This window comes from Delphinus delphis, chromosome 20 (genome assembly GCF_949987515.2).
Source record: "Delphinus delphis chromosome 20, mDelDel1.2, whole genome shotgun sequence".
Classification (NCBI taxonomy): domain Eukaryota; kingdom Metazoa; phylum Chordata; class Mammalia; order Artiodactyla; family Delphinidae; genus Delphinus; species Delphinus delphis.
Window position 1 is genome coordinate 11,203,946 of NC_082702.1, and position 26,963 is coordinate 11,230,908.

Sequence of the window (26,963 nt, forward strand, 5' to 3'; positions counted from 1 at the left end):
CTGTGCGCATGCGCTATTGCCCGGCGTTTTCCATACCCCCGCCAAAGCCCCTCATATGCTAATCAATGCGCTCCGGAGTATGGCCCCTCCGGGGAATATGCAAATCAGCTCTTCCATCGCCCGAGGCCTCCCATTGTCCCGCGCTAAGGTTATGCAAATGACCCGGCCTCAGGTCCAGGATCCAGGCAGAGCTGGTACCCCCACCCCACCCCACCCCCAGCGCATCCCATTCTCTGTAAGGCGCGTTCACAATCGATCACGCACGCGCAAGCCTTGCAGTTTCTCGTTCCGTCCGGCTGCGGACTGTACCAAGTAAATCCGGACAGCGAGGGGCAAGGCCCGGAACCCCCTGCGCGAGCCTTGTCGATGGCCCGACTCAGCCCCTCTTCCCACTATGCTACAGGAATGGTCTATCTCGCCGCGCAAGCGCCCTAGGCTCTTCACGCCCCTCGCACTCCCTCCTACCCCACTTGCAGCGCAGGCGCAAAGCCGGGGCGTGCAGCCGCTGCCGCCGAGCCGGAGCTGGGGCCGCCAGCGCCGGTGAGTGTCCGGGATGGAGGTGCGCGGGGCATGCTGGGAAGCGGGCACCACGGCACCGCTGCATGATGGGAGTGACGGCTCCCGTCACGGAGGAGCCGGCAGCAGTCTTGGGCCGTGACGGCTTGAGCGCGAAATCCAGGCTCCCTTTTCTCCCCCAACTCATCTCCGTGCCGTCCTGGGGCATCCTGGGAAAATGGGACGCCGTGCCCTAAAGCATTGTGGGAGTCTGTCAGCTAGTCGTTATGAGCCTGCTGAATTCTGGGATTATCCTAGCTTTTTGTGGGGAACCGTGCCTTTTGTCATGCACCTTCCGCTGAGCATCCTGGAAGCTTGGAGTGCTTCGACGAAGAGCGCCTTGGAAGGTGGTCATTATAGGCCCGAGGCATCCTGGGGAAAACTGCAGCATCAGGGGGGACTGGGCCTTATGGTCCTGTCTAAGGTTTTGTTCTTGCCTCCTCTCCCTAGTGTTGTGGGGATGGGTGCCTATTATGTTCGCGCATGGCATCTTGGGAGTTGGTTGCTGTGGGCTCATGACACTGTGGGGTCTCCGGCACCGTTTGCGTTATGGTAGTGAGAGAACCTCATTTATGCCCCTCTAAGATCGTAGAAGCCTGTCTGGCCGCCATGTTCACTGTAGGTATGGGACTTGGGCACCAAGGACTACCTCCATTCCTGACATCTGGAATACTCTGGAAGGGGCTTTGTGTGATGTGGGCTTGGGGAAGGGTAGGCTGCACTGGTGAGCAAAGTCTCCTGCTAATCCCATAGGAAGTTCTGATTGTCCCTGGTGTATGGTTGCCAGTTATAATATAGAACGCCCAGTTAAATTTGAATTTCAGGTTAACAACAAAGAACTATTTAATATACCCATGTTCCATGCAGTATTTGAGGTGTACATTTCTAAAAGACTCTATCTGGAATTCAAATTTAACTGGGTATTGTATACTTTTATTTACTAAATCTGGCAACCTATCCTGGCATAAAGTAGAGTTCCTAAATTAAATGGAGCCCTATAGGCAATAGGGTATTATGAGAACTCTCCTCTGCCAGTTATGAATCCTCTCTGTCCTTAAAGCCCAATCCAAGTGTCTTTAGAAAGCTCACCTGCCATTGATGCCAGCTTTCCCGTGCCCCAGCCTCCTCCAGGCTTCAATCCTAATCTTTTTCTCTTTAGTCCCTGGCATTAAACTCGACCCCTAGAGTTTGAAGGGAATCATGCGTTTTCCACCATATTAGCCAGTGCCCAGCACAGGCCTTGGTATATAAGAGGTGCCGCTGAGGCTGCCAGCCCCTTCATAACTTGCTCTGCCTGGCTCTCTACTCTCAGGGAGCACAGTGGGAGAAAAAGAAGTGCTGTGTGTGTGTGTGTGTGTGTGTGTCTGTGTGTCTGTGTGTGTGTGTGTCTGTGTGTGTGTGTAGGGAGTATTGATGAAGAGGGAGAGAAAGGAGAGGAGTCAGGAAAGGCTTCTTGGAAGAGGCAGAGGTGGTGTTTGGCTGAGGAGAAGTATAGAGGTTCTTGTGTTTGAGGTGGGCTTTGGAGAGAGAGTAAGAGTTCTCCAGGCAGACATGGGGGAAGGAGCACATTCTAGACAGCAGTTGTAGGATTTACTAAGACCCACAGATGTGAAAAGTCCTGTTGTGCACAGGGAGAGGTGAGAAGTCTGGAATGGTGGGGGTTTATAGAGGGCTGGGGTTGCGGGTAGTAATAGCCACTGCTAATGGAGTACCTGCCACATACCACCAATTTATATCAACGAGCCTACTGAATCTTCAAAAAATCTTTTCCGCTGAAGGATCATTTTATGAGAGGTAGGATGACATGGCTTCAAATCCTAGTTCACCCACCTACCAGTTGGTATGATAATTCTGTTTGTGCCTCAATTTCCTCATCCGTGCAAAGCAGATAATAATGTCTCAACGTGGTTACAAGTACGTAAGTTAAGCCCTAGAAGCCCTTTTTGTACCTAGAAGGAAGCAGGCTAGAGAAGAAAGGTCCTTTGTTTGAAGCTACGCAGCTAGAATGTGGCAGATTTAGGATTCAAACCTAGGCATCATCTTGCCAAGGTGTAAATTGATGAAGAATTAGGGCAGGGGCTTCCCTGGTGGCACAGTGGTTAAGAATCCGCCTGCCAACGCAGGGGACACGGGTTCGAGCCCTGGTCCAGGAAGATCCCACATGCTGTGGAGCGACTAAGCCCATGTGCCACAACTACTGCGCTCTAGAGCCTGCGAGCCACAACTACTGAGCCCGCTCGCCTAGAGCCTGTGCTCCGCAACAGGAGAAGCCACCACAATGAGAAGCCCGCGCACCACAATGAAGAGTAGCCCCCGCTCGCCGCAGTTAGAGAAAGCCCGTGTGCAGCAACAAAGACCCAATGCAGCCAAAAATAAATGAAAACTAAATTAAAAGAAAAAAAAGAGGGCTCACATTCACAGATCAGTGCAACTATGCTAGTTTTTAAAATATAGAATTACTTCTAGACTGGTTGGTATATCACCACTATTCCAAGTAATCCCCACCCCCAGCTGCCACTTTGGACTCTTCCCCCCGCCCCAGACTTTCCCACAGCCTAGCGAGCAAAGGGTTAATGCCTGGCATAGGCCCATGTTCCCCTCTCAGTTCTGACTGGTGCCCATGTTGGTGCTCGCTGTTAAATATTTGGAATATCACCCTTCCCCACCCCATTGAATGAGAACCAGATGGGGAAATTAAGGCCTGCGGCGGGGCAGAGCCTGCAGTGAAGGCTCTGTAGGCAGTCAAGGCCCTTCAGGCAGTCAAGGACAGGGTTGGGGTCTGAGCACACTGAGTCCCGGGGAGGCAGATGCTATGTAAAAGTTTATTGAGTCATCACAGGCCTTTCCTTCCCCTGTCCAGCATCCCTCTCTACCTGCTGACATCCTGCATCAGAGGACTCGTGGCCGACGTGTGGCTGTGGAAAGCTGGCCAGGGAGGGACACTGCCCAGCTGCTGCTCTGCTCCTGTCTCCTGTCCCCTCCCCTGGCCATGACAGAAACCCGTGAGCCAGCTGAGACTGGGGGCTACGCCAGCCTGGAGGAAGACGATGAGGACCTCTCTCCAGGTGAGATGGCCTTCGAGGTGGTGGTGTTGGCTTGACTATCTTCCTGGTTTGGGATTGGGGCTCCGCTGAGAAATCTTGATGGGGAGTGGCTCCTTATCTCGCTAGGTTTTCTGTTCTGATTAGGACTCTGTGCCCTGCTAGGGGATCCCTTCCTGCTGAGACTTCTGGGGGTTATAGATTGGCTGGGATTGCTCTCCTTGTGATCGCTTTCTTTGCTGGAAGTTCTGGATCGGCTGTGGTCTCTCTTCTTTCTGGGAGTTCTAGATGGGCTGTAATCGTTCTCCTTGCCAGAAGTTCTAGTTTGGCTGAGATCTCTCCCCTTGCTGGAGGTTCGAGATCGTCTGAGAGCACTCTCTTTTCTGGGGGTTCTGGATCGACTGTAATATCTTTCCTTGCTGGAGGTTCTAGTTTGGCTGTGATCTTTCTCTTTTCTGAGGGTTCTAGATTGGCTGTGATTTCTTTCCTTGCTGGAGGTTCTGAATCGGCTGTGATCTCTTTCCTTGCTGGAGATTCTAGTTCGGCTGTGATCTCTCTCCGTGCTGGGGGTTCTGGAGTGGCTGCGACCGCTCTCCTTACTGGGTGTTCTAGATCGGCTGTGGACTCTCTCCTTGCTGGGGCTTCTAGCCCATCTGCAACCTCTCTCCTTGCTGTGGGTTCTAGATCGTCTGTGACTTCTCTCCCTGCTGGGGCTTCTAGACTGGCTGTAACGTCTTTCCCTTTTGGGGGTTCTAAATTGGTTATAAGTTTTCCCCTTGCTGCAGATTCTAGAGTGGCTGTGTCTTCCCATCTGACTGGGAGTTCCCTTCCGGGTACGACTTCTTGCCCTGCTATGATTTCTCTTCCAGCTGTGACCTCTCACCCTGCCGTGGGCCCTCTCCCTACCGCGACTGCTTGCCCTTCTAGGCATTCTAGACCAGCTGCGACTTCGGGGCTGGCTGGGGGTGCTAGACTGGCTGTGACTTTGGGGCCTGCTGGGTGCACTACCTTGGTTGTAACTCTCGACCCTGCTGAACACTTCAGTAGGGCTGTAACTCCATCCCCTGCTGGGGGTGATCTTCTGACTATAACCCTTCACCCTCCTCGATGATGATGGAGACGGGCAGTGACCTTTCTCCTCGAAGGGAGTTCTAGCGGGGCTATAACTCTTTGCCCTACTGGGGGTTCCAGCCAGGCTGGAGCTCTTCCCCACATCCAAGGCTCCTGGGGGGGCTGCAGCTCCTCTTTCTGCTCACATTTCTAGGCTGGCTGTCACTCCTTCCCCGGTTGTTGGTTCTCAGCTGGCTGTAACTCTTCCCCCAACTCTGTTTTCGCTGGGAAGTAGGAGTTCTCACCCTGCTGGGCACACCTGGTCTGGCACCATTAGTTCTTCTCCTGCTGGGAGTGCTGGCCCTGTTGGCTGACCTCTTGGAGCTGCGGCTTCCGCTTCTGCCGGGAGTTCTGCCTCGGCCGTGGGTGCCTCTGCGCCGGGGGCGTCTTACCCTGCTGGCCTTGCTGGCTTTGCTGGTCCTGGCGTCAGTGCTGGCTTTGCTAGGCGTTCGGGCCGTGCCGTGGGCTCGGGACTTGTTGCTGGGCTGGTTAGAAGGGGCTGCCTTTGTGCTTGCCCATTTGGGAGATTCGGAAATGCTTGGGCTCGTGACCGAGTTAGGGGCGGTCACAGGTTTGGTGGACACAGAGGGGCTGTTGGGCATGGCCGATTTGGTGGTCTTCAAGGAGGCAGGAGGATTGGGAGACGCTGCGGGCATCAAGGGTCCCACGGACGCCGGAGACATGCTGGGCTTCCGGGCTCTCGCAGGTGGAGAAGGCAGGGTGGCTGCAAAATGGCCTATGGTCCAGGAAGTCACGGTGGACACAAAAGGCCTGGTAGCCGTGGGTGACCACCTGATTGCCTTTCCCAGGCCAACTTCATGAAGTCGCAGTGGGCAGTGAAGACTCTGGAGGGGAGGTGGTGTGAAGTCAGAGATGGGAGGAGAAAGAGGGGTGGAGCCCCAGCTCAAAGCTGGAGGTGCTTCGTCTGTGGTTTGCAGCCGTTCAGCAAATGCCTCCCCAGGCTGCCTTATGCTCAGCATTGCTAGGGACACAGAGATGGGTCAGACCCAGGTCCTGCCTTCCAGGGGTCTCCAGTCTCCAGACCCAGACCGTCACTGTCCAGGCTGTCAGGGTGTGTTAGGGGGCAGGGCGACCCCAGATGAGAGAGGCACTGACCACCTGGGCAGTCAGGGAGGACCTCACAGAGGAGGTGACGTGGAGCTGGCGCCTTAAAGAGGAGCAGGAGTTTGCTAGTCGAGAAGGAGAGGGTCGCTCCAGGTGGGAGAAGAGCAGACGCGAAGGCCTGGAGGAGGGTGAGCAGGGCCACCCTTGTTCATTCAACCCACATGTCCCGTTGGGGACCCCAGATGAGTCAGAGCTGCCCCTGAGGGGTTTCTAGCCTGAAGGAGGAGACATTCTGGGGCCCAGATGGCTACAGCCTTTAGAACAGTGACAGGAGAGATGGAGCCAGGGTGGAGGGAACAGGGGAGAGACCCTCTGCCTGAAGTCATCGGGGGTGGTGACTTCATGGAGGACAGAGCCTGTGCCGGGCCCTGAAGGATGAGTAGGAGATCACCAGGCAGATAGAGTGGGGAACAGCGTTCCAGGCAGAGGGACCAGCCCACGCCAAGGCCTCGGGAAACATTTGTTAAATGGCAGACAGACAGCAGGACAGAGGCAGGAACAAGTAAGAGACAGAGAGAGCTGCAGGGAAGGACGGACGCTCAGCAAACATAACCTGTTCTCTGAGCTGGGTGATGCCGGGGACCCAGCGCTGAGTCAGACCAGGCCTGGCCGCTGGTCTGGTGGGAAAGGACAGGGACACAGGTGACCACAGCCCGATGGGCTCGGGGCTAGGACAGCCAGGGGGCAAGAGCAAGTGACCGGCTGCCTGGGATTAGGAGATCTGGGATGCTCTCACCAGGGAGGAAAGCCTCCTTCTGGGTCCTTAAAGGATAACGGGAGACGTTCCCAGCAGAGGGAATGGCATGTGTGAAAGCCGCAGAAAAGCCTGTCAAATTGAATGCCAGGCACAAAGAAAGTGTTCTAGATGCTAGGGACGCAGTCATGAGCCAGACGAAGTCCCTGCTTTCAGGGACAGGCAGTAAATGTATAAGCAGGTGTTACATTACCTTGAGGAGAAAAATAAAGCAGAGTTAGGGGCGTAGAGAGTGCTAGGGAGGGACTGCTGGCTAGACGGACTGACCAGGGTTTCACCGAAGTGACACTTGAGCAGAGATGTGACAGAGGGGAGGGATCAAGCCTTAGTCCCTCTGCAGAAAGGGTGGCAAAGGCCCTGAGTTGGGTGCCGGCCCGGGGAGTTGAGGGACGTGAGGAGGCGGTGGGGCTGGCTCAGTGGTAACGGGGTCCCTGTACGCTGCCGGGGGAGACTGAGGAAGGGGGGCCAGTGGGTACAGGGCTAGGCTGTCACAGTCCTAGGAGATGCTTTGGGCAGGCTTCTGCCACCACGTCTGTAGAAGCCGGTATTTTGCCGCCACCGTAGTGGGGGCTCCCCTCTCCACACCCCCCATAACAGTTGTTGGTGTCACCCTTCCTGTACAGTGACTTTCCATTTTTTTTTAAACCTAAACTTGTCCTAGGCATGTCCTTCATACCCATGAGATCACAGTAATATATCTATATTTACAAATAAATATTTTAACTCACTTAACTAGATATTTATATATATATATATATATAAAACCACATATATCAGAGTATGGGTATGTGTATGTGTTTTAATTTGCTGAAGTACCTGTTCACGTGTTTGTCTCCCTAAAATGATCCAGTGTAGGCCATCACCCACATTTAGCTTTTTCCCCGTTTAACTGTGTGACTGGAGGCCAGTGAGTCACCTAACCTCTCTGTGCCTCAGTTTCCCCAGTTGTCACTTAGGGATAATAGTACCTCCCTCAGGGTTGTTGTAAGGATTAGTTGAGTTAATATATAAAAAACAAGGTTCTTAAAACAGTAGTGGACACTGTCATTGTTGTTTTTATTACTCCTACATCTCCTCCTTTGTTCTCTTTAAACCCCTAAGATGCAGTTCTTGCAGGACGTTCATTTGCTTGACACACAGATGCTGCCTGTTCTGCACGATGGGGATCCATCTGTGGGGAGCGCAGGGTCGGGCCCGGGCTGCCCTCTCCATACTGTGGCGAGTCTGAACGGGGCTCAGGGAGGGGACAGCCGGGCACAGCGCTCTGTCCCCTGATGCCGCCGTCTTTCCTCTTCCGCCCCCTTTAGGCCCCGAGCATTCCTCTGACTCCGAATACACTCTCTCAGAGCCGGACTCCGAAGAGGAAGAAGATGAGGAGGAGGAGGAAGAGGAGACCACTGATGACCCCGAATATGACCCCGGCTACAAGGTGAAGCAGCGCCTGGGGGGGGGCCGGGGGGGCCCATCCCGCCGGGCCCCCCGTGCAGCCCAGCTCCCGGGCCCCCCAGCCCAGCCCTGCCAGCTCTGTGGCCGCTCCGCCCTTGGGGAGGCCCCACCGGGCACCCCACCTTGCCGGCTCTGCTGCCCCGCTACAGCCCCCCAGGAAGCGCCAGCTCCTGAAAGCAGGGCCCTCGGGGAGGAAGAGGAGGAGCCGCCTCGGGCTGGGGAGGGCCGACCAGCTGGGAGGGGGGAGGAGGGGGAGGGGGAGGAGGGGGAGGAGGAGGAGGAGGAGGAGGGCGGCGCCTACCACTGTACCGAGTGCGAGGATTCCTTTGACAACCTCGGGGAGCTGCACGGGCACTTCATGCTGCATGCCCGGGGTGAGGTGTAGGGAGCGCCCAGACCTAGGGAGCTTGGCAGAGGGGTGGGGCGGGTGGGGTGGGAGGAGGGGGCTGAGGACATCGGGGTGGTCGCGGTGGTCACGGGGATGGGGTCCCACTGATCTGTGTCGTCTTAGCAGTAGTTGTGTGAAAGCCAGAATAAAAGCCAAATTCTGTGTGTCGGCCGAGTGTGCATTTGAGGTCTGTGTGTGTGTGTGTGTGTGAGCTCGAGTGTATAAGGCATGCGCCTGGGCATTTACCTCACCATCCCTGGGCTGCTTGGGGAAAGCTAAGTATCGTTGTTGCTGAGATAATTAACGCTTACTAAGTGCATATGTTCAGTGTGGTTCCCATTATTTCATCATGGACCCCGTGATGCACAGGCTCACACACAACAGAATTTTTTGCTCACGTCATAGTCCGGGATGGGTGTTTCAGGTTGGCAGGTAACCTCCATATGGTGATTTGGGGGCCCAGGCCATCCTGTAAGCCTTTTGGCATTCACATGGTCATGGCTGGGTGTCCATGGCCTGGGTTCTGCCAGAGGACGAGGAAAGAGAGCCTGGACAGGTACACATGTTCTCTTAGAAGCCCCAGCCTGGAGGGGGCACATAGTGCTTCCACTTACGTCCCTTTGCTGAGAGATTAGTCACATGGCCACAGCCTGCTGCAAGGGAGTCTGGGAAAGGCGGTCTAACCAAGTGCCCAGAAAATGGTTTGTGGAAGACAGCCCGTGCTCTCTGCCACTTCATCCAAGAATCTTCACAAAGAGGACTTTAATTATAATCACAGCTCCGCTTCCTGAGTGCTTCCTGGGTGCCAAGTGCCAGTCCAAGAGCTTTATGTATATTGACTTAGAGAAGTTGTGCATCTAGGAACTTACAAAAATAGAACTTTAATTATAATTACAGCTGCCATTTTCCCAGCACTTACAGAGTGCTGCATTTTATTTACATGAGATCATCGGGTCCTTAGAATAACTGCGAGGTAGGGACTGTGATCCATTAATTCACTTCACAAATATCTTTTGAATACTTGCTGTGTGCTAAGCATTGGGAACACACCAGTGAATAAAATAAAATCCTTGTCCTCGTGGAGCTTACGTGGAGGTGGGAGGGGGCCACCGGTGGGGACAGATAGTAAACAAAAAGTAAGCAAGAAGGATGTGACATATGCTGGATGTAAGTGCTGTGGAGAAAAATAGAGCAGAGAAGGGGGACCAGTTCTGGAAGAGGGTGCAGTTTTAAATAGTGTAGTCCTCCCTGAGGAGGTGACAGAGACCTAAGCAGAGACCTGAGAAAGGGAGGGAGGGAGCCTGGCACACAGGTGGGAAGAGGATCTAGGCGAGGGGGGGTGGGGCAGGAGCCTGCCCCACGTGTCAATTAGGCAAGAGTGGCTGGAGGGGATAAGGGATGGCAGAGCTGGAGGGATGAGGTCAGAGGGGAACAGAGGGTCAGCTTATTACAGCCTTGTGGAAACACAGGCTCTTGCTCTGAGATGGGAAGTACTAATTCACAGAAGCTTGGCACTGAAGCTCCTTTGAAAATAGAAGCCTAATTATAATAATAGCTACCATTTACTGAGCATTTACTGTGTGCCAAGCTCTGTTCTAAGGCGCTTTACATGTGTTAACTCATAGAAGCTTGGCAACTAAGAACCTTCAAGAATAGAACCTGAATTACCATAATGGCTCACAGCGGACCAGGCCCTGGGCTAAGCGCTTTATATGGACGATCACATCGGATCCTTATGAGGTAGGGACTGTTACTTATTACTCATTCGTTCAGCAGTGATTTATTGAATACCTAGGAGATGCAGGCACTATTTGGGGAGCTGGGAGTAGAGTGGTGAACACAATGAACAAAAATCCCTGCCTTTGTGGAGGTTATATTATAAAGGGGAAAACAGATACTTGAATATTTAAGTAAAATGTTGAGAATGTTAGAAGGTTATAAGTGCTGTGGAGGAAAAGAGAAGGGGGACGGGGAGGCTTGTGTGTGTGTGTGTGAAGCAGTTTCAAATGGGGTAGCCAGGAAAGGCTTCACTAAAAAGGTGACATCAAAGCAGAGATCTAGAGGAGGAGGAACGGGCCATGTGGCTGTGGGAACAGCAAGTGCAAAGGCCCTGAGGTGGAACCTGCTTGGGATGTTTGTTGAAGAGCACTTGGGGCCACAAGGCTGTTGCTGAGGAAGGCAGGGGGAAGACTGGTGGGAACACAAGAGCAGAGACGGGCAGAGAAAAGCAGAGGGGAAGAGGACCGGGTCACACAGGCCATTAATACCGACTCTGACTTTCTCTCCGAGTGTGTCGTCATCATCATAATTCTTAGAGGCGTAGGGGCTGCTATCACGACCGTTTTACAACTGCTACAGCCAGGGCACAGAGAGGTTGAGTAATCTTCTAGAGGTCACACAGCTGGGAAGAAGCAGAGGCAAGGTTTGAATCCAGACAACTAGGGCTAAGGCACCCATTCTTAGCCATTAAGCCACACACCAGAAATGGCTGTCCACAGCCACCATCTGACTTGCAGGAGTGTATTTGGTCTCCAGAGTTATTGAGGTTTTTTTAATCACGTTGGTTACCAACATTTAAAAATGGGCAGGTTTGACACAAAAATGGAAGTTTCTGGCTTCCTTGTGAGATTGATTGCTGAACCCACAATCCCATGGGGCAGTAGTTTGCTGGAGCTGAGTAGGGGTCACCTCCTATTAATGGGGCATTCCCTCCCGCATGCCCAGTCCCCACTGCCTGGCATCTGGGCCCCTTACACCCTGCTTGCCTCACTGATTTATGGTACCTGCCTGGCCCCAAAGAGCATTCACACTGACGCCTGTTACAGGACCTTGACCAAAGCATCTTTCAAAACCCATACTTTTTATCCTAGAAACTCAGAATCTTATACTTATGCACTCTTTGAGACTTTCATAACCACTATAGCTTAGCATCACTGAATCTCAGAATCATCACAGCAGAAATCCACAGCTCATTAAAACCACATGGATGCATCTTTTTTCCTGGAGCAGCATGCCTAAGCCCTCTTCTGCCGTCAGACGGGGGTTTCTAAGCACAGAAGTAGCAGATTATCCATTCATCATCAGAAGTTCCTAAGGATCACGAGAGACTGGGAATCAAGAGACCTGGTCTCCTGCCAGTGGGGTCATTCAGTTCTTCAGGGCCCAGGCAGGGTATGGAGACCAAGCTAGGAATTCCAGAGGATTCAGTACCGGGAATTGGTTACACAGGTACTAAAACACTGAGAGCACAAACATGGAAAAGTGAGGTAACTGAGAAATTAGTGTCTGCAAGAAGCTCCCACCTCTAGGACTGGGATGCAGAAGGAGAAGCGCAATGACCAGAACCCAGTGGGAGCTTGGTGGGCAGGCCACGCCACGTGTATGGCTGGTGCAGGGGCTGGCTGCCACACGGCTGCTGCTTAAACCCCAAGAGGGGCACGGTGCCTTGTGCTGAGAGTGTAGACAGGTATTGGAGCCCGAACTGCTGCTGGAGGGGTTCCAGCAGGAGCCTAAGGCAAGGTGAGTCCCTTCTCCCCTCTTCCGACCTTCCTTCTTCCCATACCTCTTGTGGGATGAACTTAAGGAAGCCAGCTTTCCAGGGAGTCTGGGAAGCGTAGCTGCAGAAAGCCCAGCCTCATGGAGCAGCGTGGAAGGGCGGGCTGAGGCTGAGAAACAGGTAAACGACTGGTCGCAGTCAAGGAGTTCTTGAGCCTCCACGGTAAGCGCTGTCCTAGGTGCTGGGGATGAAGCAATGAGGGAGACAACCCACTTGCCCTCAGAAGCTTGGGTTCTAGAGGAAGGACACAGATGATGACAGAAACACAGGTGTGATAATTCCAAGTGTTGAAGAGTGCTGGGAATAAACTAAATCAGGCTAAGGGTTGGAGGTGCTGTCCTCTGAAGTGGCAGGTATCGAGACCTGAATAATGAGGAGGAAGCCTTGCAAAGTTCTGGGTAAGAGGGAACAGCAAGTGCAAAGGCTCTGAGGCAGATGCCAGCCTGGCACGTGTGGCTAGAGTGTAGTGAAAAAGACAGAACCGGGAGGGAGTTGAGATTGCTTAGTGGGCTGGGACCTAGTCATTGTTGGGTTTTGTGGGCCTGGGTAAGGCCTTTGGATGTTACCTATGGGATGCCGTTGGAGGGTTTTGAATGAGGAGTGATGTAAGCTGACTTACATATACACAGGGGGTGGTCTGTCGTAGAGAGACTGGAAGGGTGGGGGGAGCAGTCGTGGTAGCAGACCCAGCCCCCTGCTGTCTTCTTGCTCTGCCATCCTGTTGTCGCGCTCATGGTCCAAGATGGCTGGATACCATGTCCACGTTCCAGGCGGGAAGGTCGAGGAAAGGCAGGTTCCTTTCTGAAGCTTGAGGACTCTACCCAGGAATTTAGTCAGAGCTCAGTCACGTGGCCACATCTAGCTGCAAGGAAATCTGGGAAAGGCTGTCTTTGTAGCCACCGTGTGCCTAGCTAATGAGTGGGAGATAGCTCACTCTCTACCATACCCATCTCACCTGTGGGCTTTCAGAATATCCCTCAAGTTAGAGTCTGTGATTATTGTATGCAGGGCATCGACCGTCGTCTCTAGGGGCAGGGCAGGTAATGCAAGGGAGTAAAACTGGTCCAGTGGAACTCAGCCCAGGGTTGGGTTTTTCAAGAGCTGAAAATAGGATCTTAATGGAATATCTCCCTGTGTTGGCCAAATACAACAGGAAACAGAAGGTATCTCTGTTTGACTCCAAACCAGTTTCCCCACAGGGCCAGGCCAGGTCTGCCCTGAGCTCCCCACTCCCCATGCCCTTATGTTCTCTGGGAATTCCTGCTCAAAAGCCAGAGTTCCTTGTTTAGACATTTTATTATGGACCTTTTGTTTTCAGATACTACTTCTGTTAGTTTATTCATGCCATCTCACCTACACATACAAAAAATATTCCGTGACCAGAATGGTACATAAAATTATTTCAATGAACAATAAATTATCTGGGGAGGAGGAAGGCAGAGCCATCCAATGCCACAGCCCCACCTTGAGTGGGAAAGGCTGGCAGGGGGTGGGAAGAGACAAGGGACCAGATTGCAACCCTCACGTGACTCAGTGCAGCCTCTGATTTTGCTGTCCCATCCCCAAAGGCTCAAGTTGCTCCACGTGTGGGACCCATTCGGTGGCATTACAGGCAGGCAACACCTCACTTTCCCTCCCCGATTCAGGCCCAGATCCAGGCACTTGGCTCTTGCAGCCCCATTGCCTCCACCTGGGAAGAATTAATGGTGATAACACAATCTGCAGCTAGTTATGATTTCAAACTATTTCATTGGGAACGAGGAAGATACAAATAACAAACTTCCCTCTTTCTTTCTTTCTCACTATTGTTTGATTTTACTGTTTCCCTGAAGGCTTTTGTGTCCTCCAAAGATGGAAGCTCTAAATGAGCATCTTCTGGGTCCTATTGATCAGGAGTCCTTTGCCTTTCCAGGGAGGAAAGTAAATCCCTCCCATCCCATATCAGATGGGTGTCCCACCAGCCACAGAGCTTCCATTGCCCTAGGGAGGGCTGGAGCCACACTCAGAGCTCCCCCCGGGCATGCCGGATGTAGTGCTGATGCAGCCCTGCTTCCTGGGCAAAGTCCTGCCCGCACTCAGTGCAGGCGAAGGGGCCAGGAAGGGGGTGGGCCTCGTGCGCCTGGCGATGCCGCCTCAGAGAAGCGGCCTGCCCAAAGGTCTTGCCACAGTCAGGACAGGGGAAGGTGGGTGGCGTGGTGGTGGGCACAGCCGGCTGGGAGGGCCTGGCCGCTGGACCGTGGCTGCGCTGGTGGGTGATCAGGGCCTTGGAGGAGGGGAAGGAGCGGGCGCACGTGAAGCAGATGAAGAGGACCCCCTGCAGCTTCTGGGCCACGAAGTCCGCTGGGTGCTCCCGCTTCATGTGACGCTCCTGGAACTTGGAGTCTGCGAAGGTGATGAGGCAGCGGGTGCACTGCAGGGCCCCCAAGTGGCCTGAGGGACATGAGGAGAGGTTGGGGGAGGCCAGCAGGAGTCTCGAGGGCCTCTCCCAGCCTCAGAATCGCACCAACAGTGAGCATGCAGGGCTTACTATGTGCCAGGTGCTATGCCGGGCCTGGACAGCACTTACTGGACCTGTTTTACGGATGAGCAGACTGAGGCTCAAAAAGGTTAGGTAACTTGCCGACAGTCATGAAGCTAGGAAATGAAGTGGCGGAGTCGGGACTGGAACCCGGGGAGGCCGCCCTTCCTACAGAGTCATGTGATTAGAGCACAGCCTCTGGAGCCAGACCGCCTGGAACTGACTCCTGGTTCTACCGCTTCCGAGGCAAGTAGAAACGGCGTTTTCATCTGGAAAATGGGGTAACGACCATATCAGTATCTACTTTACAGGGCTGTTGTAAGGAATAAACGAATTAACGTATAAAAAGTGCTTAGAACAGTGCTACACAATGGTTTGCAATAATTATTGTTGAGACAGAAAAGAAGCCCCACAGCTAGGAGCTGGCCTGGCACTCACAGCTAGGCCTTGGTGTTCTGTTCGGCATAAACAATTTCACAGAACATCGTCAGACAAGGCCATGCTGTGACTGAGACGAATCAAGACAAGACCATGCCGTGATGCCTTCTAAACACAGACAAAACGTGAACACTGTCCAAGCCACGAAGATGGCCAGACACCCTCCCCCGGCCCGTCATGGCTAAGATGAGTGCCTGCTGCTGCTTTGCCAATTACACCTGGAGCCTTGCTTTGTTCCTCCCTCCTTCTAGGTATTGAGATAGCCAGCCATGTGATTGCCCCTGCTTCCTGGCACCATCCATCCACAGCAAAACCCCTTTCTTGAACCCTTCCCCAAATCACCTACCACAGCCTAAATCCTGTAATAAGTCCTTTCTTATTAGTGAGATGCCCCACGGTATGTGTGCTTCCTCAGCGCAGTGAGCAATAAGCCCAACTTGGTCAACTCCAGGTGTGTTCCTGGTGGTCTCTGGCTGGAGAGCATTGACACTGTGGCTTTCATCGTTATAAATACTTAACCTCTCTTTGCCTCGGTTCCCTCATGTGAAAGTGATAATTACCAATTTCACAGAGTCTGTTAGGAGGACGGAATGAGATAACAAACGTTAAACTCTTAGAATGCACCTAGCACATAATAAGCATTCAGTAGAAGCTGTTGCTATTATCCTAGGTCAAGTTGGCTGCCTTCATTAACATTAAGCTTTCCCCTTTTCTGCCGCCAAACCCCATACCAGCCAGCCCCATGAGGTGAGTAGTGGCAAGCCCTTTTGACAGATAGGGAAACGGAGGCCCAAGTCACACTGAAAGTCTGGGGCAGAGTTGGGACTGGGGCTCTCTGCCCTTTCCCAGCCACCTCTCCCACCCCAAGCCTCTCTGGATGCCACTCTGTGCCTCTGAACTGCATCCCATTCATGCTTATGTGGATAGAGCAGGATGGGTACGTCTGAGGGTAATAAGGGTAGGGGTGGGGAGTAGCAGGTCCTGGGAGAGCAGCTCAGGGACCATTAACAGCTCCTTCCCAACAGGCAAATCCCCGCAACGCCCTGGACACTGAAATGCTATAGAAATCCTTTTAGCATCACAGCTCCTGCACCCCACCCATCTCTGGTCAGCAGTACTCACAGATGTCACCTCCCGGACTTTGGGGACTTCTCTCCTTGGACGAATCCTGCTGCTCCATGGTCTCTTTGGGGTGCCGGTCCTCCATGGTGACTGAGACCCCTCTGGTCAAGAGAGGAGCACGCATGACAGAACAGTAAATCAAGTGAAGTCGCTTATCTACAGCGAGTCTTACAGGGCCCGCCAATCCTATGACCTTTGACAGGCTTGGCTTTGCCAGCCTTTGGCCGACCCCCCACGAGATAACATCTCCTTGAATTCTAACCTGATAGAGCAGCTCGCTAGAGAAGATGCAGTCCTCCCAGAAGATTCAACTACCCCGGTTTGTGACTCCCCTTAGCGCCTTCTCACTTGCGTGAGACCTCTGACCTATGCCTCCTACATCAAACTAACTCCCTGAACTCAGAGCGCGGGACCCTTGATCTTTGACACCAGCCTCATCCCCTTCTCTCCCACCTGTCTTGAGGCAGGTAGTGGTACCCACGCTTTAGCCTGCCTCCTTCCGGGAGACATCTTTCTCTGACATCCCGAAACTCTTATTGCACCTAGAACCCTCGCTTCCCACGCGCGCTTTCAGCCGCTGTGACCCGCTGCCCCAAACACTGCCCTCGGCTCCCTCCCGAGGCTGGTAGCCCAGGCCTCTGCTTTTCTCCAGACAGCAGAGGGCTGCCTTTCGTTGCGCCTGTCAGTTGCTCATCACAGCGCCGTCACCCGAAGTGAAGCGGGGTAGGGCCCACCGAGTCTCAAAGTCCCGGTGGTTTCCACGGCCTTTCGCCTGATGAGCCTTTCGAAGCCCAGATCTCGGGTTGCCATCCGACTGCAATGATTCAGTCGCGCCAACCCGGTCCTCAAAATAATGGGAGGGGTCCTTCTCTGCACTGGGGTGCGTAATGATGACGTTGCAAGCCTCCTTTGCAGTGCAGACCTAAGCTTATTGCGCAAGTGTGTTAGGCGCTCCTGACGCGCACGCGCTTTGGCTCCCTCATTGTTCAAGGTTCGGCGACCGCCGAAGAGAGAGTGCCCTTCGGCCGTTCTGCGCAGGCGCTGCAAAGGGCCCTGTCCCCGAGGTTAAGCTTTCGAGACACACCCCCTCCTAAAAGGAATGACGTCAGGTTAGAGCCCCCGGAAAGGGTCTGGACATCCCCAAATCCCGGCGCTTTAGCCTCATGGGCCTCCTTCCTCGGACCCCAGAGGCAGAGCTTCTCAGCGGCTGACCGACTGCTACCGACTGCGCAGTCCCGTGTGCCGGCTGTTTGCTCGGTCGGTGATTTGGAAGGGAGGAGTGAGGGATAAAAACATCTGTGTCCCTGAGGGAGGAGGGGGCTAGAGGGCGATTTCTGAGTTTCTGAAGCGTAAAGGGAAAGGCATCCAGAAAGAGGGCGGACAGGACTCCCAGGTCCCTGGGGAATAGGGCCTGGGCGCCAGATTTCTAGGTGCCTGTCAGTGATACCCGAGAAGGAAAGAAGTGGTCAGGGTAAAAGGCTGAAGTCTGAGACCAGAGTGGGGAAGCTACGAAAGAAAAAGGTTGGGTGCTCCGTGACCCGGGTCTTCCTCTCTCCCCACTTTCCAGCCATGCCTCCGCCGCGGGGTGACGTGACCGTCTTATTCCTGGGGCCTCCGGGCTCGGGTAAGTCTGCTGTGATCGCGGCGCTGTGTGACAAGGATGTGGAGACGGTAGAGATCCCCGACGGACGGCCGGATTCCGGGCTCCCCAGCCTGAGAGCTGCAGGCCCAGGCCTCTTCCTGGGCGAGCTGAGCTGCCCACCCGCAGCGCCGGGGCCCTGGGCGGCGGAAGCCAACGTGCTGGTATTGGTGCTGCCCGGCCCCGAAGGGAGTGAGGAACCCTTGGCCCCAGCGCTGGGGGAGGCAGCGCGGGCCGCCTTGGCCCGAGGAACACCCCTGCTGGCTGTGCGGAACCTTCGTCCCGAGGAGTCACAGAATGTAGCCCAGGCTCGGGATCAGACCGCAGCCCGGCTGGACAGCGCCGGGTTGGGCGCCGCGACTCTCTTTGTGCTACAGACCGACTGCCGCAGCAGCGACGGCTGCGAGGAGCTGGAGCGCCTGCGGGCGACGCTGCGGAGTCAGGCGGAGGCGCTGCAGAGGTGAGCGCAGCGTTTCAGGGTGGGTTGAAGAGGACTGGTGCTTTATTTAGTCTGTACCTCCCACCCCTAAGGTGCTCTTTGAGGTCTGCGAGACCCCGCCCTCAGCGAGTTTGGGGCCAACCTTAACGGGATATCTGCTGAAAGCCCTGCTCCCTCGTCCAAATCCCGACCCTCAGCGCAGGTTTTGAGGTCCACGAGGTTCCACCTCAAACTAGCGCTCTGTGCTTGACCCTTTTCTATCATCTAGGCCAAGGGTCAGCTAGAAGTCTGGACCTGTCATTCCAGGTTCCGCCTCCTGCGAGCGCTCTGAGGTCCTGAGCCCCCGCTCCCTCGCGAGAATTCTAGGAGGGACCGGGACCTAGCGCCCAAACACTGCCCCCAGGCCAACGTGTGAACGAGGGCTCACTCTCTCCAGGCAAGCTGGTGGTCCCCGCGAAGCTTTTACCCGAAGACTCCACTCTCCAGTCTTAACCCTCTTGCTCACCATCTGCTTGGTTCTCAAGCGACCCCAGTCTCCGGAGAGCCACACCCTAAGCGAGCTTTGTCGTTTCGGGGGCCCTCCCCCACTTCCTTTTTCTAATCCCCTTTCGCTTCTGTGTCCACTTGCTGGCTACCTCGTGAATTTTCTCCCCCAACCCCAAGCGGCCTCCTTTTATAGACGTCAAAACGAGGCTCAGGGAGGGGCAGCCTCTTCCCCAGGCCCACCACTCGTCTTTCTTCCTTAGCCACACACCCTTGGTAAGAACTAGTAGATGAGGGTTCTCCCCTCACCTGTCTTTACAGCCCTCCTAACTCCTAGTCTCAGGAAAGAGCGCCCTTGGTGACCTTGCCCTTGTCGAATAGGGCTCGATTTTCGTTTAGTCCTCAATACAGTCGCCATTCTTTCTTTGCTCTAAACTCCACTCTCTATGAGTTTTGCCCCGCCCAGCAGGGCTTTTTCTTAATCCTGCAGGTCCCTCGGAAAGACCCGCTCCCGCAGAGTGTAACCCCGGGGAAGGCTTAGCCGGGTCCCCATTTTCGACTCTGTTGGCAACCTGATTTCTGATTTCAATCCAGCCGCCCCACCCCTTCTTTAAGCCCCTCCCTTTTCTTCATAGCCTCAGATTCTGTTTCTGTGCCATTAGTCTGGCCCCTCCCTTTCCTGATTATTCAGAAAGCTCCGCCTTGTCATCATAGCCCAGTCCTGTCCCCGTAGCCCAGCTCGCCAGCATTTAGCCCCTCTTCTGCCCTTGACCCCATCCCTCCCTTTCCCCGCAGGCTCCTGCCACCGGCTCAGGATGGCTTCGAGGTGCTGGGCGCTGCAGAGTTGGAGGCTGTGCGCGAGGCTTTCGAGACGGGTGGCCTGGAGGCGGCGCTGTCATGGGTTCGGGCCGGCCTGGAGCGACTGGGCAGCGCGCGCCTGGACCTGGCCGTGGCCGGTAGGGCTGACGTGAGCCTTGTGCTGAACATGCTACTCGGGTTAGATCCTGACGACCCAGGTGCGGTGCCTGCTTCGGCGCCCGCGGAGCCCATGCCCTACCCGGCCCCAGAGCGCCCCAATGTGGTGCTCTGGACCGTGCCTCTGGGCTCCGCGGGCACTGCTGCCGCCCCCCACCCAACCCACTACGACGCTCTCATCCTCGTCACCCCTGGGGCCCCCACTGAGAAGGACTGGGCCCAAGTCCGGCCCTTGGTGCTACCAGATACGCCGCTGGTCTGCGTGCGAACAGACGGCGAGGGCGAGGATCCGGAGTCCCTGGACGAAGAGGAAAAGAGCGGCGAGAGCTTAGAGAACGCAGGCGGAGGGGGGTTTGAGAATGCACGCAGTGAGGGGAGGGAGAAACGTGGCCCTGGATCGCAGAAAGCAGGCAGTGGGGAAGGTTCAGAGGACGCAGGCAGCGAGAGTTTGCAGCCGGTTGGCGTCGGCGTGAAGAAACCGGGCAGCGGGGACTCAGAGCGCGCGGCCGCACTGAGCCCAGAAGATGAGACGTGGGAGGTGCTGGAGGAGGCGCCGCCGCCGGTGTTCCCGCTGCGGCCGGGCGGCCTCCCGGGGCTGTGCGAGTGGCTGCGGCGTGCGCTACCCCCGGCCCAGGCCGGGGCGCTGCTTCTGGCTCTGCCACCCGCGTCTCCCCGCGCGGCCCGGACCAAGGCTGCGGCGCTGCGGGCCGGGGCGTGGCGGCCGGCCCTGTTGGCTAGCCTGGCGGCGGCGGCGGCCCCAGTACCGGGGCTGGGCTGGGCCTGCGACGTGGCGCTCCTGCGAGGTCAGCTGGCCGAGTGGCGGCGGGCGCTGGGGCTCGAACCCGCGGCGCTGGCACGACGCGAGCGCGCGCTGGGCCTGACGCCGGGGGAGCTGGCCGAGCGGACACGCTTCCCGGGTCCGGTGACGCGCGCCGAAGTGGAGGCGAGGCTGGGCTCGTGGGCGGGCGAGGGCACCGCCGGGGGCGCGGCGCTGGGCGCGCTCTCCTTCCTGTGGCCGGCGGGCGGCGCGGCGGCCACCGGGGGCCTGGGCTACCGCGCGGCGCACGGCGTCCTGCTGCAGGCGCTCGATGAGATGCGGGCCGACGCTGAAGCAGTGCTGGCACCGCAGGTGCCCGCGCAGTGAGGGGATGGGTTGAGGGCCGGGGCTTCCGGGGTGCCCCGTGTCCCGGCTGCTCGGCTTGGTCAGGGGTTGAGGACTGCAAGTTGCCGTAAGAGGGAGAGGGCGTGGTGATCCAGACTCTGGCATGCTAGTATGGGATGTCTGGGCTTGTGAGGTCACAGAGCGGGGGGCGGGGGGCGGGGGTGGGGTGGGGCGCGGGGGCCGCCACTCAGAATCCTGGGTGCTTGAAGGCGATGAGGGTCTGACCACCGATTGGAATGTGTGACTTCTCGTCACCAGGATTCCTGGGTCCTGAAGGGGAATAGAGTTCGGGGGACATGACTCCTGATTTCTCTGGGGGACCAGAGGGTGTGACCCTCAGACTCCTAGACTCCTGAACTCCTGAAGGGAGTTGAGGGTTTGGGACTCCTCTAAGGGGATATACCTTGGTCTCCAAAGAGTAGAAACTGGATCTATTAGGTGTCTAGTCCTCCACGGGGAGAGGAGGTGGAAGCCCTGATTCCTGATGAAGGGGGTCTGCATCACACCGGGGACTCTAGCATGGAGGAGGGGGTCTGGGTTCCCCAGGGAGCTGGAATCCTTGGGCTTCTGAGCCACAAAGGGGTATAAGGTCTGGGTTTCTGCGGGGTGGGGGGATAGGCCTGCATATAAAGGGGGCTTTGAATTTTCATTGGGGGGAGGAAGGATCTCTGGAGTCTCAGAACTCCTGTCTCCCAAGAGGGCTGTGGACCTTGGTTCCTAATTCATGGGTGGTGGAAGGTCTCCATCTAGAGGGGGGAATAGGGGGCTGTGTAAGAGAGCTGGAGACCTTTGGTTCCTCTTGGGGAATAGAGGGGTCTCTAAAAGTTGCTCCACCAGGGGCCTGGTGACCCAGATTTCTTTCCCAGTTGTTGTGGGGAGAATGGTACCACAAAAATGAGAGGAAATAAGCGTTCTGGGCATGGTGGGCTCTGGGGGGTAGCCAGGGACCGGGAATGAGGCCTTCTGGGTGTGGAAGGACAGAAACGCCTCCCTCAGAGGTATCTCCCCAAAGTCCCTAATGGGTTTGGATCCTGGTAACTAGCTGCCTTTCTCTGAGTTGGACTGGAAAGGGATATGACAGCCCCCATTTTATAGGTGCTGAGCGACTATGGGGCTCTCTGGGGACTCTGTTCGTCTGTCCCTCTCTCCTTTAGGGGTTTCTATCTTTTTTTGGTCTTGGCTTTGGTCTTGGTCATTAAACCTTAACCCTTTCTGACCTTGGTATTATATACACCTGCCTTTTGGGAAAAGCAACCGTACTGCTGCACTGATCCCAATGCTTCTGTGTTGGCTACCTCAGGTATCCCCGAGAGAGACACAGAGAATGCCACAGTGAGCAAGGGACCCACGGAGCAGCTGGGCAGGTGTTCCAGACCGTGCGAATGTGCCACAGTGGGGCACAGGCAGAAACCACAGTGCCTGGAATGTTCTAAGCTGCCAGCTACAAGTAGAGGAGAAGCCACGGGTCACAGAACTCTTCAATGCTGAAAACAGAAAGGGAGGACCTGAGAGGCCATCCAGCAGAATCTCTGTTATGTTAGATGGGGAGAGCAAAGCCCAGAGGGGGCAGGCTCTAGGCCCAACAGCACGCAGCAAGGCCCCTGCCTGTTCTTATTTCCTGCCCCTTCCCGTCCCCCCAGTCAACCTGATCTTCCTTCTGATGCTTGAGTGGGCCACCTGGGATCCTGCCTCAGGACCTTTGCACTTTCTGTTATTTCTGCCTAGAATGCTCTGCTCCCAGATCTTCCCACGACTGGCTCCTTCTTGTCAATCAAGTCTCAGCTCAAGTGTCCCCTCAGAGAAGCCTTCCCTGACCTCTGTAACTGAAGTAGCTCACACCCCCACCCCTATTATTTGTCTTGGCCGGTTATTTTTCCTTGTAGCAGTTATTACTGTAGAAAATTACCTTATTTATTTATTTACCTATTTATTGGCTATTATCCCCATACCTGTCCTGTTCTCTGCTGTACCCCCAGCACGTAGAACAGTGCTTGACATACAGAAGGTGCTTAGTAAATATTTAATTCATTCATCAGTGGCAGAATTAGGGCTGGAATTTAGGTCATCAGCCTCTTGCCACAAGACAGGGAAAAGGTGTGAGATGGGGGAGAAACAAGTATCTCATGGGAGAGGGAGCTCCTGTCTGAGGTCGGGGGACCTGGGAAGCAAACACAACTTTGCCACTGTCACTCCAGGTGACTTGGGCCAGTGCCTTTTTTTGCCTTTTCCCACCTGTGAAATGAAAGGGCTGGACAGGAACAATAAACACTTCCGAGATCCTGTTTCCTTGGACAGCTGAAGGCAAGGGTGACCAATCCGAGGGGCGGTTCCACCATGTCTACCTTGAACTCCTACCACCGGCACCATCTGTCCCATCAAAGTTGAGATGGCCAAGATGGGGAAAAGCATTTGGCTCTATACTGAATGGCTCCAAGCATCGTCCTCAAAGCTCTTCTGGCCTTAGGAGAATGTCCCTCATCCACATCTGTAATACCCAGTACAACACTGTCCCCTCCTCAAGTCCAGCGTTCAAGCATCTGCATTAAGCCTGCCTGCCGCGTGCAGAAGCAGGAGACGCGCAGAGCAGCGCTGTCCAATAGAAACAGGATGTGAGCCACACGGGTAGTTTCACATTTTCTAGTAGCCACGTTAAAAAAGGAAAAGGAAACAGGTGAAACTAATTCTAGTATGTTGTACCTCAGTATATCCAAAATATTATCATTTCAGCATGTAATCAGTACAGGAAACTACTAATGAGATAGTTCACATTCTTTTGATGCTAAGTCTTTGAAATCTGCTGTGTATTTCTCACAGCACATCTCAATTCAGATGATAGATTTTCATCAGAAATATCTGACCTCAATTTAGATTTCAGAAAACTCATATTTGGAGAAGTCGATTCATATACCCAAGTTGTCCTAATTATATTGGATAGTTTTCCAATAACTGAGATGAGTAGCAATTTTTTAATCAATCGGAGGTAACTAAAATGTAAACTGCAGTTTCCCCGTTGCACCAGGCACACGTGGTGAGTAGCCACTGTATTAGACAGCACTGCCCTAGAACACTTCCCATTATCAAAGAGAACTCTGTGCACACTGCTCTAGGGTCAGACAGCCCTTTGACTGACCATGGGGGTGACCTTGGGCAAGTCACTCAGCAAATGGCATCTACCTCACAGGGTTATGGTGAGAATTCAGTGCATGCACGTATGTGCATGCATTCTCTCTCGTGCACAGCAACGAACTTGCAGCCCCTCCTGGAAGCCGGCACGCTGGGATCCCGAACGTTAGCCTCACCCCCATGCCCTTGCTCGGAGTGCCCTCCTCTCTTCGTGCTGCTTTGCCACCATCTCTAACTTGGTCCCGTCTGACATCTCTGCTCTCTACGTGCCTCTGTTCCAAATTCCCTCTTCCCTCATGCCAATGGGAATCATGCCTGAGATCAAATCTGAGAAAGCAAGACCCACTTTTGTTTTTGCGTGTTGCTGTCCGTTGTGGAGTGTGCTGATTGTGTTTATGTAGTTGTATATTGGCGCCCTTGGGTGTCACGACTATCTTTTAGAGTGGTTGCCTTTTAAATCATGACTTTTAAAGGGATTGAATTTTAGGCTCTGTAGAGGCAGCAAGTTGCTAGTGAGGCATCTGTCTCTGGGAGCATCCAAGCAGAAAAGACTAAGGCTCCCTTTTGGATGGATTGCTGACTGCCATCAGGGTGTGTCTACAAGGCACCTGCAGGCTGGAAGGCCCTTGAAGGCAGAACTTCAAGGAAAAGTATGGTGAATCTTGGCGTTGCCATCGCCAGAAGCAGAAGAGGCACAAAAGCCTCATTACCTTAGCTGAGTTTCATACTTGTCTGCATAATGATGGAGAGACGTGTATCCACTGAGGTAGGAAACCGTGAAGGCGGGTGAATCAAGGGTGGGTTGGCCTGTGGTGCTTTTTGGAGGAGTGAATAAAAAAGTAGAAATTCCATTGTGTGTCTGTTCTTTCGGGGTTTAAAGGGAAAAAAAGATGCTTGGGATTTTGAGTGGAGCTGGAAGCCTAGACTCCTGGGTCCCCGGAGAGGAGGGACAGTGGGAGTCTGTGCAGCGTAGAATCCATTGGGCTGGAATTGAGAGACTTTGAGTTTTGCCAGCCTGGAGGGGCTGGAGCGGACTATTAATTGTTTACACCTTGGGGACTGTGATGGTAAACGTCTTAGCTCCGGAACCAGCTTGGCCCATGAATGCCCCCAGTCTGTTCGGCTTCTCTGCAGCCCTGCCCTTGGTTTGTCCCTTCTCATCCTGACTCTAGACCTGGTCATGGGATCTGCTTGGCTACTGAGACAACAGCAAAGATGATGGGCAGAGGCTTGAAAAGTGCTCATGCATTGGGACTTCCTCTCTTGCTACCCGGGGGACCCCTGTCACTGCCACCACATCAAGAAGTCCAGGCTAGGGAATTCCCTGGTTGTGCAGTGGTTAGGCCTCGGCGCTTTCATTTCCGGGGCACAGGTTCCGTTCCCGGCTGGGGAACTAAGATCATGCAAACCCCACAGTGTGGCCAAAAAAAAAAAAAAAAAGAAGAAGTCCAGGCTAACCTGCTGGTGATAAGAGACATGTGGCCCAGTCAGCCCTGACACCCCAATCAGTGTCAACCCTCTGGAAGAGAGCTGCCTAGCTGACCAGCAGCTGAACCCAGCAGACACCAGAAGAACCATCACCCAGCTGATCCCAGACCACATTGCCAACCAATTATTCTAAGCATCTGAGGTTTGGAGGGGCTTGTTACGTAGCAAAGGATAACTGGTACAGGCTTGTCCGCTCTCTCTGTGATGTGGTCTCTTTCTCCCCTCAATGTGACCCAATGACTAAAATCTTAAGCTCTGCCACTTTTTAGCTGCTACGACCACCAATGTGACATTCCTTCTCTGAGCCTCAGATTCTTCTGAAAACAGGGATGAGAATAATAGCGCCTATCACGTGGAGTAGTTGTGAAGACAAAATGAGAACCTGCCCCAAAGGTCATGGTAGCCATTCGTGCTGGTTATGAAATGTGTCTGGCCAGGCGGGGGCTCAGGTGGGGCATTTGGGGTCTGGACTGTGCTTCCTTCTCCTCTCCCGGTGGGGTTTGGTAGGGTCCTGTGACCAGCTCCACCCAGTGAATTGTGTCAAGTCACTTCTGGGTGGGCAGCATTTAATCATCCACGTGCAACCTTCCTGGGCTCTCTCCTGTGCACAGAAATCGGCATTAAGTTGGTGACTGCTCCACGATTATGATGAGCAGAACGCCCTGTGGACGGTGCTAGACATGGAAGGTCAAGGATAAATCAACCTTTTTTTTTTTTTTAAGATTTTTGGGATGTGGACCATTTTTAAAGTCTTCATTGAATTTGTTACAATATTGCTTCTGTTTTATGTTTTGGTTTTTTGGCTGCGAGGCGTGTGGGATCTTAGTTCCCCGACCAGGGATCGAACCTGCACCCCCTGCACTGGAAGGCAAAGTCTTAACCACTGGACCACCAGGGAGGTCCCTTAAATCAACCTTTTGTGAATGGGTGCTTCTTCAGCAAATACCACTCCTCTCCCTCCCACTGGAGGGGGAGTATACGTCCCTGCTCCACTGCTGTTGGCTCTGACCATATGATTTACTTTACTCCATGGAACGTTAGCACCCCCGACCTCAGCCGAGGACCCCGTGATCTGCCATGAGAAAGACATCAGCCAGGGAGCCGCTGATCCCAGAAGACTGTGAAGTGTCATGGAGGAGAACTTGAATCCCCTCCCAAACGGGACCCAAACCCCTCAAAGCACAGCCAGAAGGAGAACTGCTCCAGCCACCTACAAACCCTTAGAAGAATGATAGTTGTCACAATCTCGGCTTGGGGGTGGTTTGTTTCATAAGCATTACTACAGCATGAATCAACTGATATAACTTTGTTGCTTTAAACCACGGAGATGAGGGACTTGTTTGTTACTGTAGCATAATCGATTCTGTCCTGACTGATGCCAGGGTCTAGCACCTGCCAACGAATGGCCACTCAGTAAGTGGCAGCTATTAGGACGATAACTATTTGGCCAGACACATTGTCTCCAGAACCAACATTGACTTAAAGGTGCTGGGCACTGCACTAAGTGCTATTTTAGTTTTCTTTCATTTGACTCTTAAGACAGCCCTTTGAGGTTATGGCTATTAATAGCCACAGTTTACAAACGTGAAAACGGAGGCAAA

At 54.2% G+C, this 26,963-nt stretch overlaps 3 protein-coding genes across 11 annotated transcripts; 2 read left to right on the forward strand and 1 right to left on the reverse strand.

Moving 5' to 3' along the window:
- The first annotated feature begins 361 nt into the window (after positions 1-361).
- ZNF428 (zinc finger protein 428) lies at positions 362-8,416 on the forward strand. 2 transcript variants are annotated; one of them, XM_060001036.1, is made up of 3 exons: positions 362-540; positions 3,416-3,620; positions 7,893-8,416. In XM_060001036.1, the coding sequence occupies exons 2-3, from the start codon at positions 3,545-3,547 to the stop codon at positions 8,414-8,416; spliced, it is 600 nt and encodes a 199-aa protein (XP_059857019.1). In that variant the 5' UTR covers positions 362-540; positions 3,416-3,544. The 2 variants fall into 2 exon arrangements, with proteins under 2 accessions (XP_059857019.1, XP_059857020.1); XM_060001037.1 differs by lacking the exon at positions 362-540 and adding an exon at positions 625-902.
- Positions 8,417-13,013: 4,597 nt separating this feature from the next.
- Positions 13,014-16,885, reverse strand: ZNF576 (zinc finger protein 576). 7 transcript variants are annotated; one of them, XM_059998843.1, is made up of 5 exons: positions 16,316-16,885; positions 16,054-16,154; positions 15,278-15,505; positions 14,596-14,762; positions 13,015-14,405 (listed from the first exon to the last, which is right to left on the reverse strand). In XM_059998843.1, the coding sequence occupies exons 4-5, from the start codon at positions 14,603-14,605 to the stop codon at positions 13,978-13,980; spliced, it is 438 nt and encodes a 145-aa protein (XP_059854826.1). In that variant the 5' UTR covers positions 14,606-14,762; positions 15,278-15,505; positions 16,054-16,154; positions 16,316-16,885; the 3' UTR covers positions 13,015-13,977. The 7 variants fall into 7 exon arrangements, 5 of the variants coding, with proteins under 5 accessions (XP_059854824.1, XP_059854825.1, XP_059854823.1 ...); XR_009517410.1 differs by having other exon boundaries at positions 14,279-14,405; positions 14,503-14,762; XM_059998844.1 differs by lacking the exon at positions 16,316-16,885 and having other exon boundaries at positions 16,054-16,164.
- A 165-nt stretch (positions 16,886-17,050) lies between these two features.
- IRGQ (immunity related GTPase Q) lies at positions 17,051-20,807 on the forward strand. 2 transcript variants are annotated; one of them, XM_060001057.1, is made up of 3 exons: positions 17,051-17,162; positions 17,621-18,152; positions 19,410-20,807. In XM_060001057.1, the coding sequence occupies exons 1-3, from the start codon at positions 17,153-17,155 to the stop codon at positions 20,731-20,733; spliced, it is 1,866 nt and encodes a 621-aa protein (XP_059857040.1). In that variant the 5' UTR covers positions 17,051-17,152; the 3' UTR covers positions 20,734-20,807. The 2 variants fall into 2 exon arrangements, with proteins under 2 accessions (XP_059857040.1, XP_059857041.1); XM_060001058.1 differs by lacking the exon at positions 17,051-17,162 and adding an exon at positions 17,211-17,310.
- Positions 20,808-26,963: the final 6,156 nt, after the last annotated feature.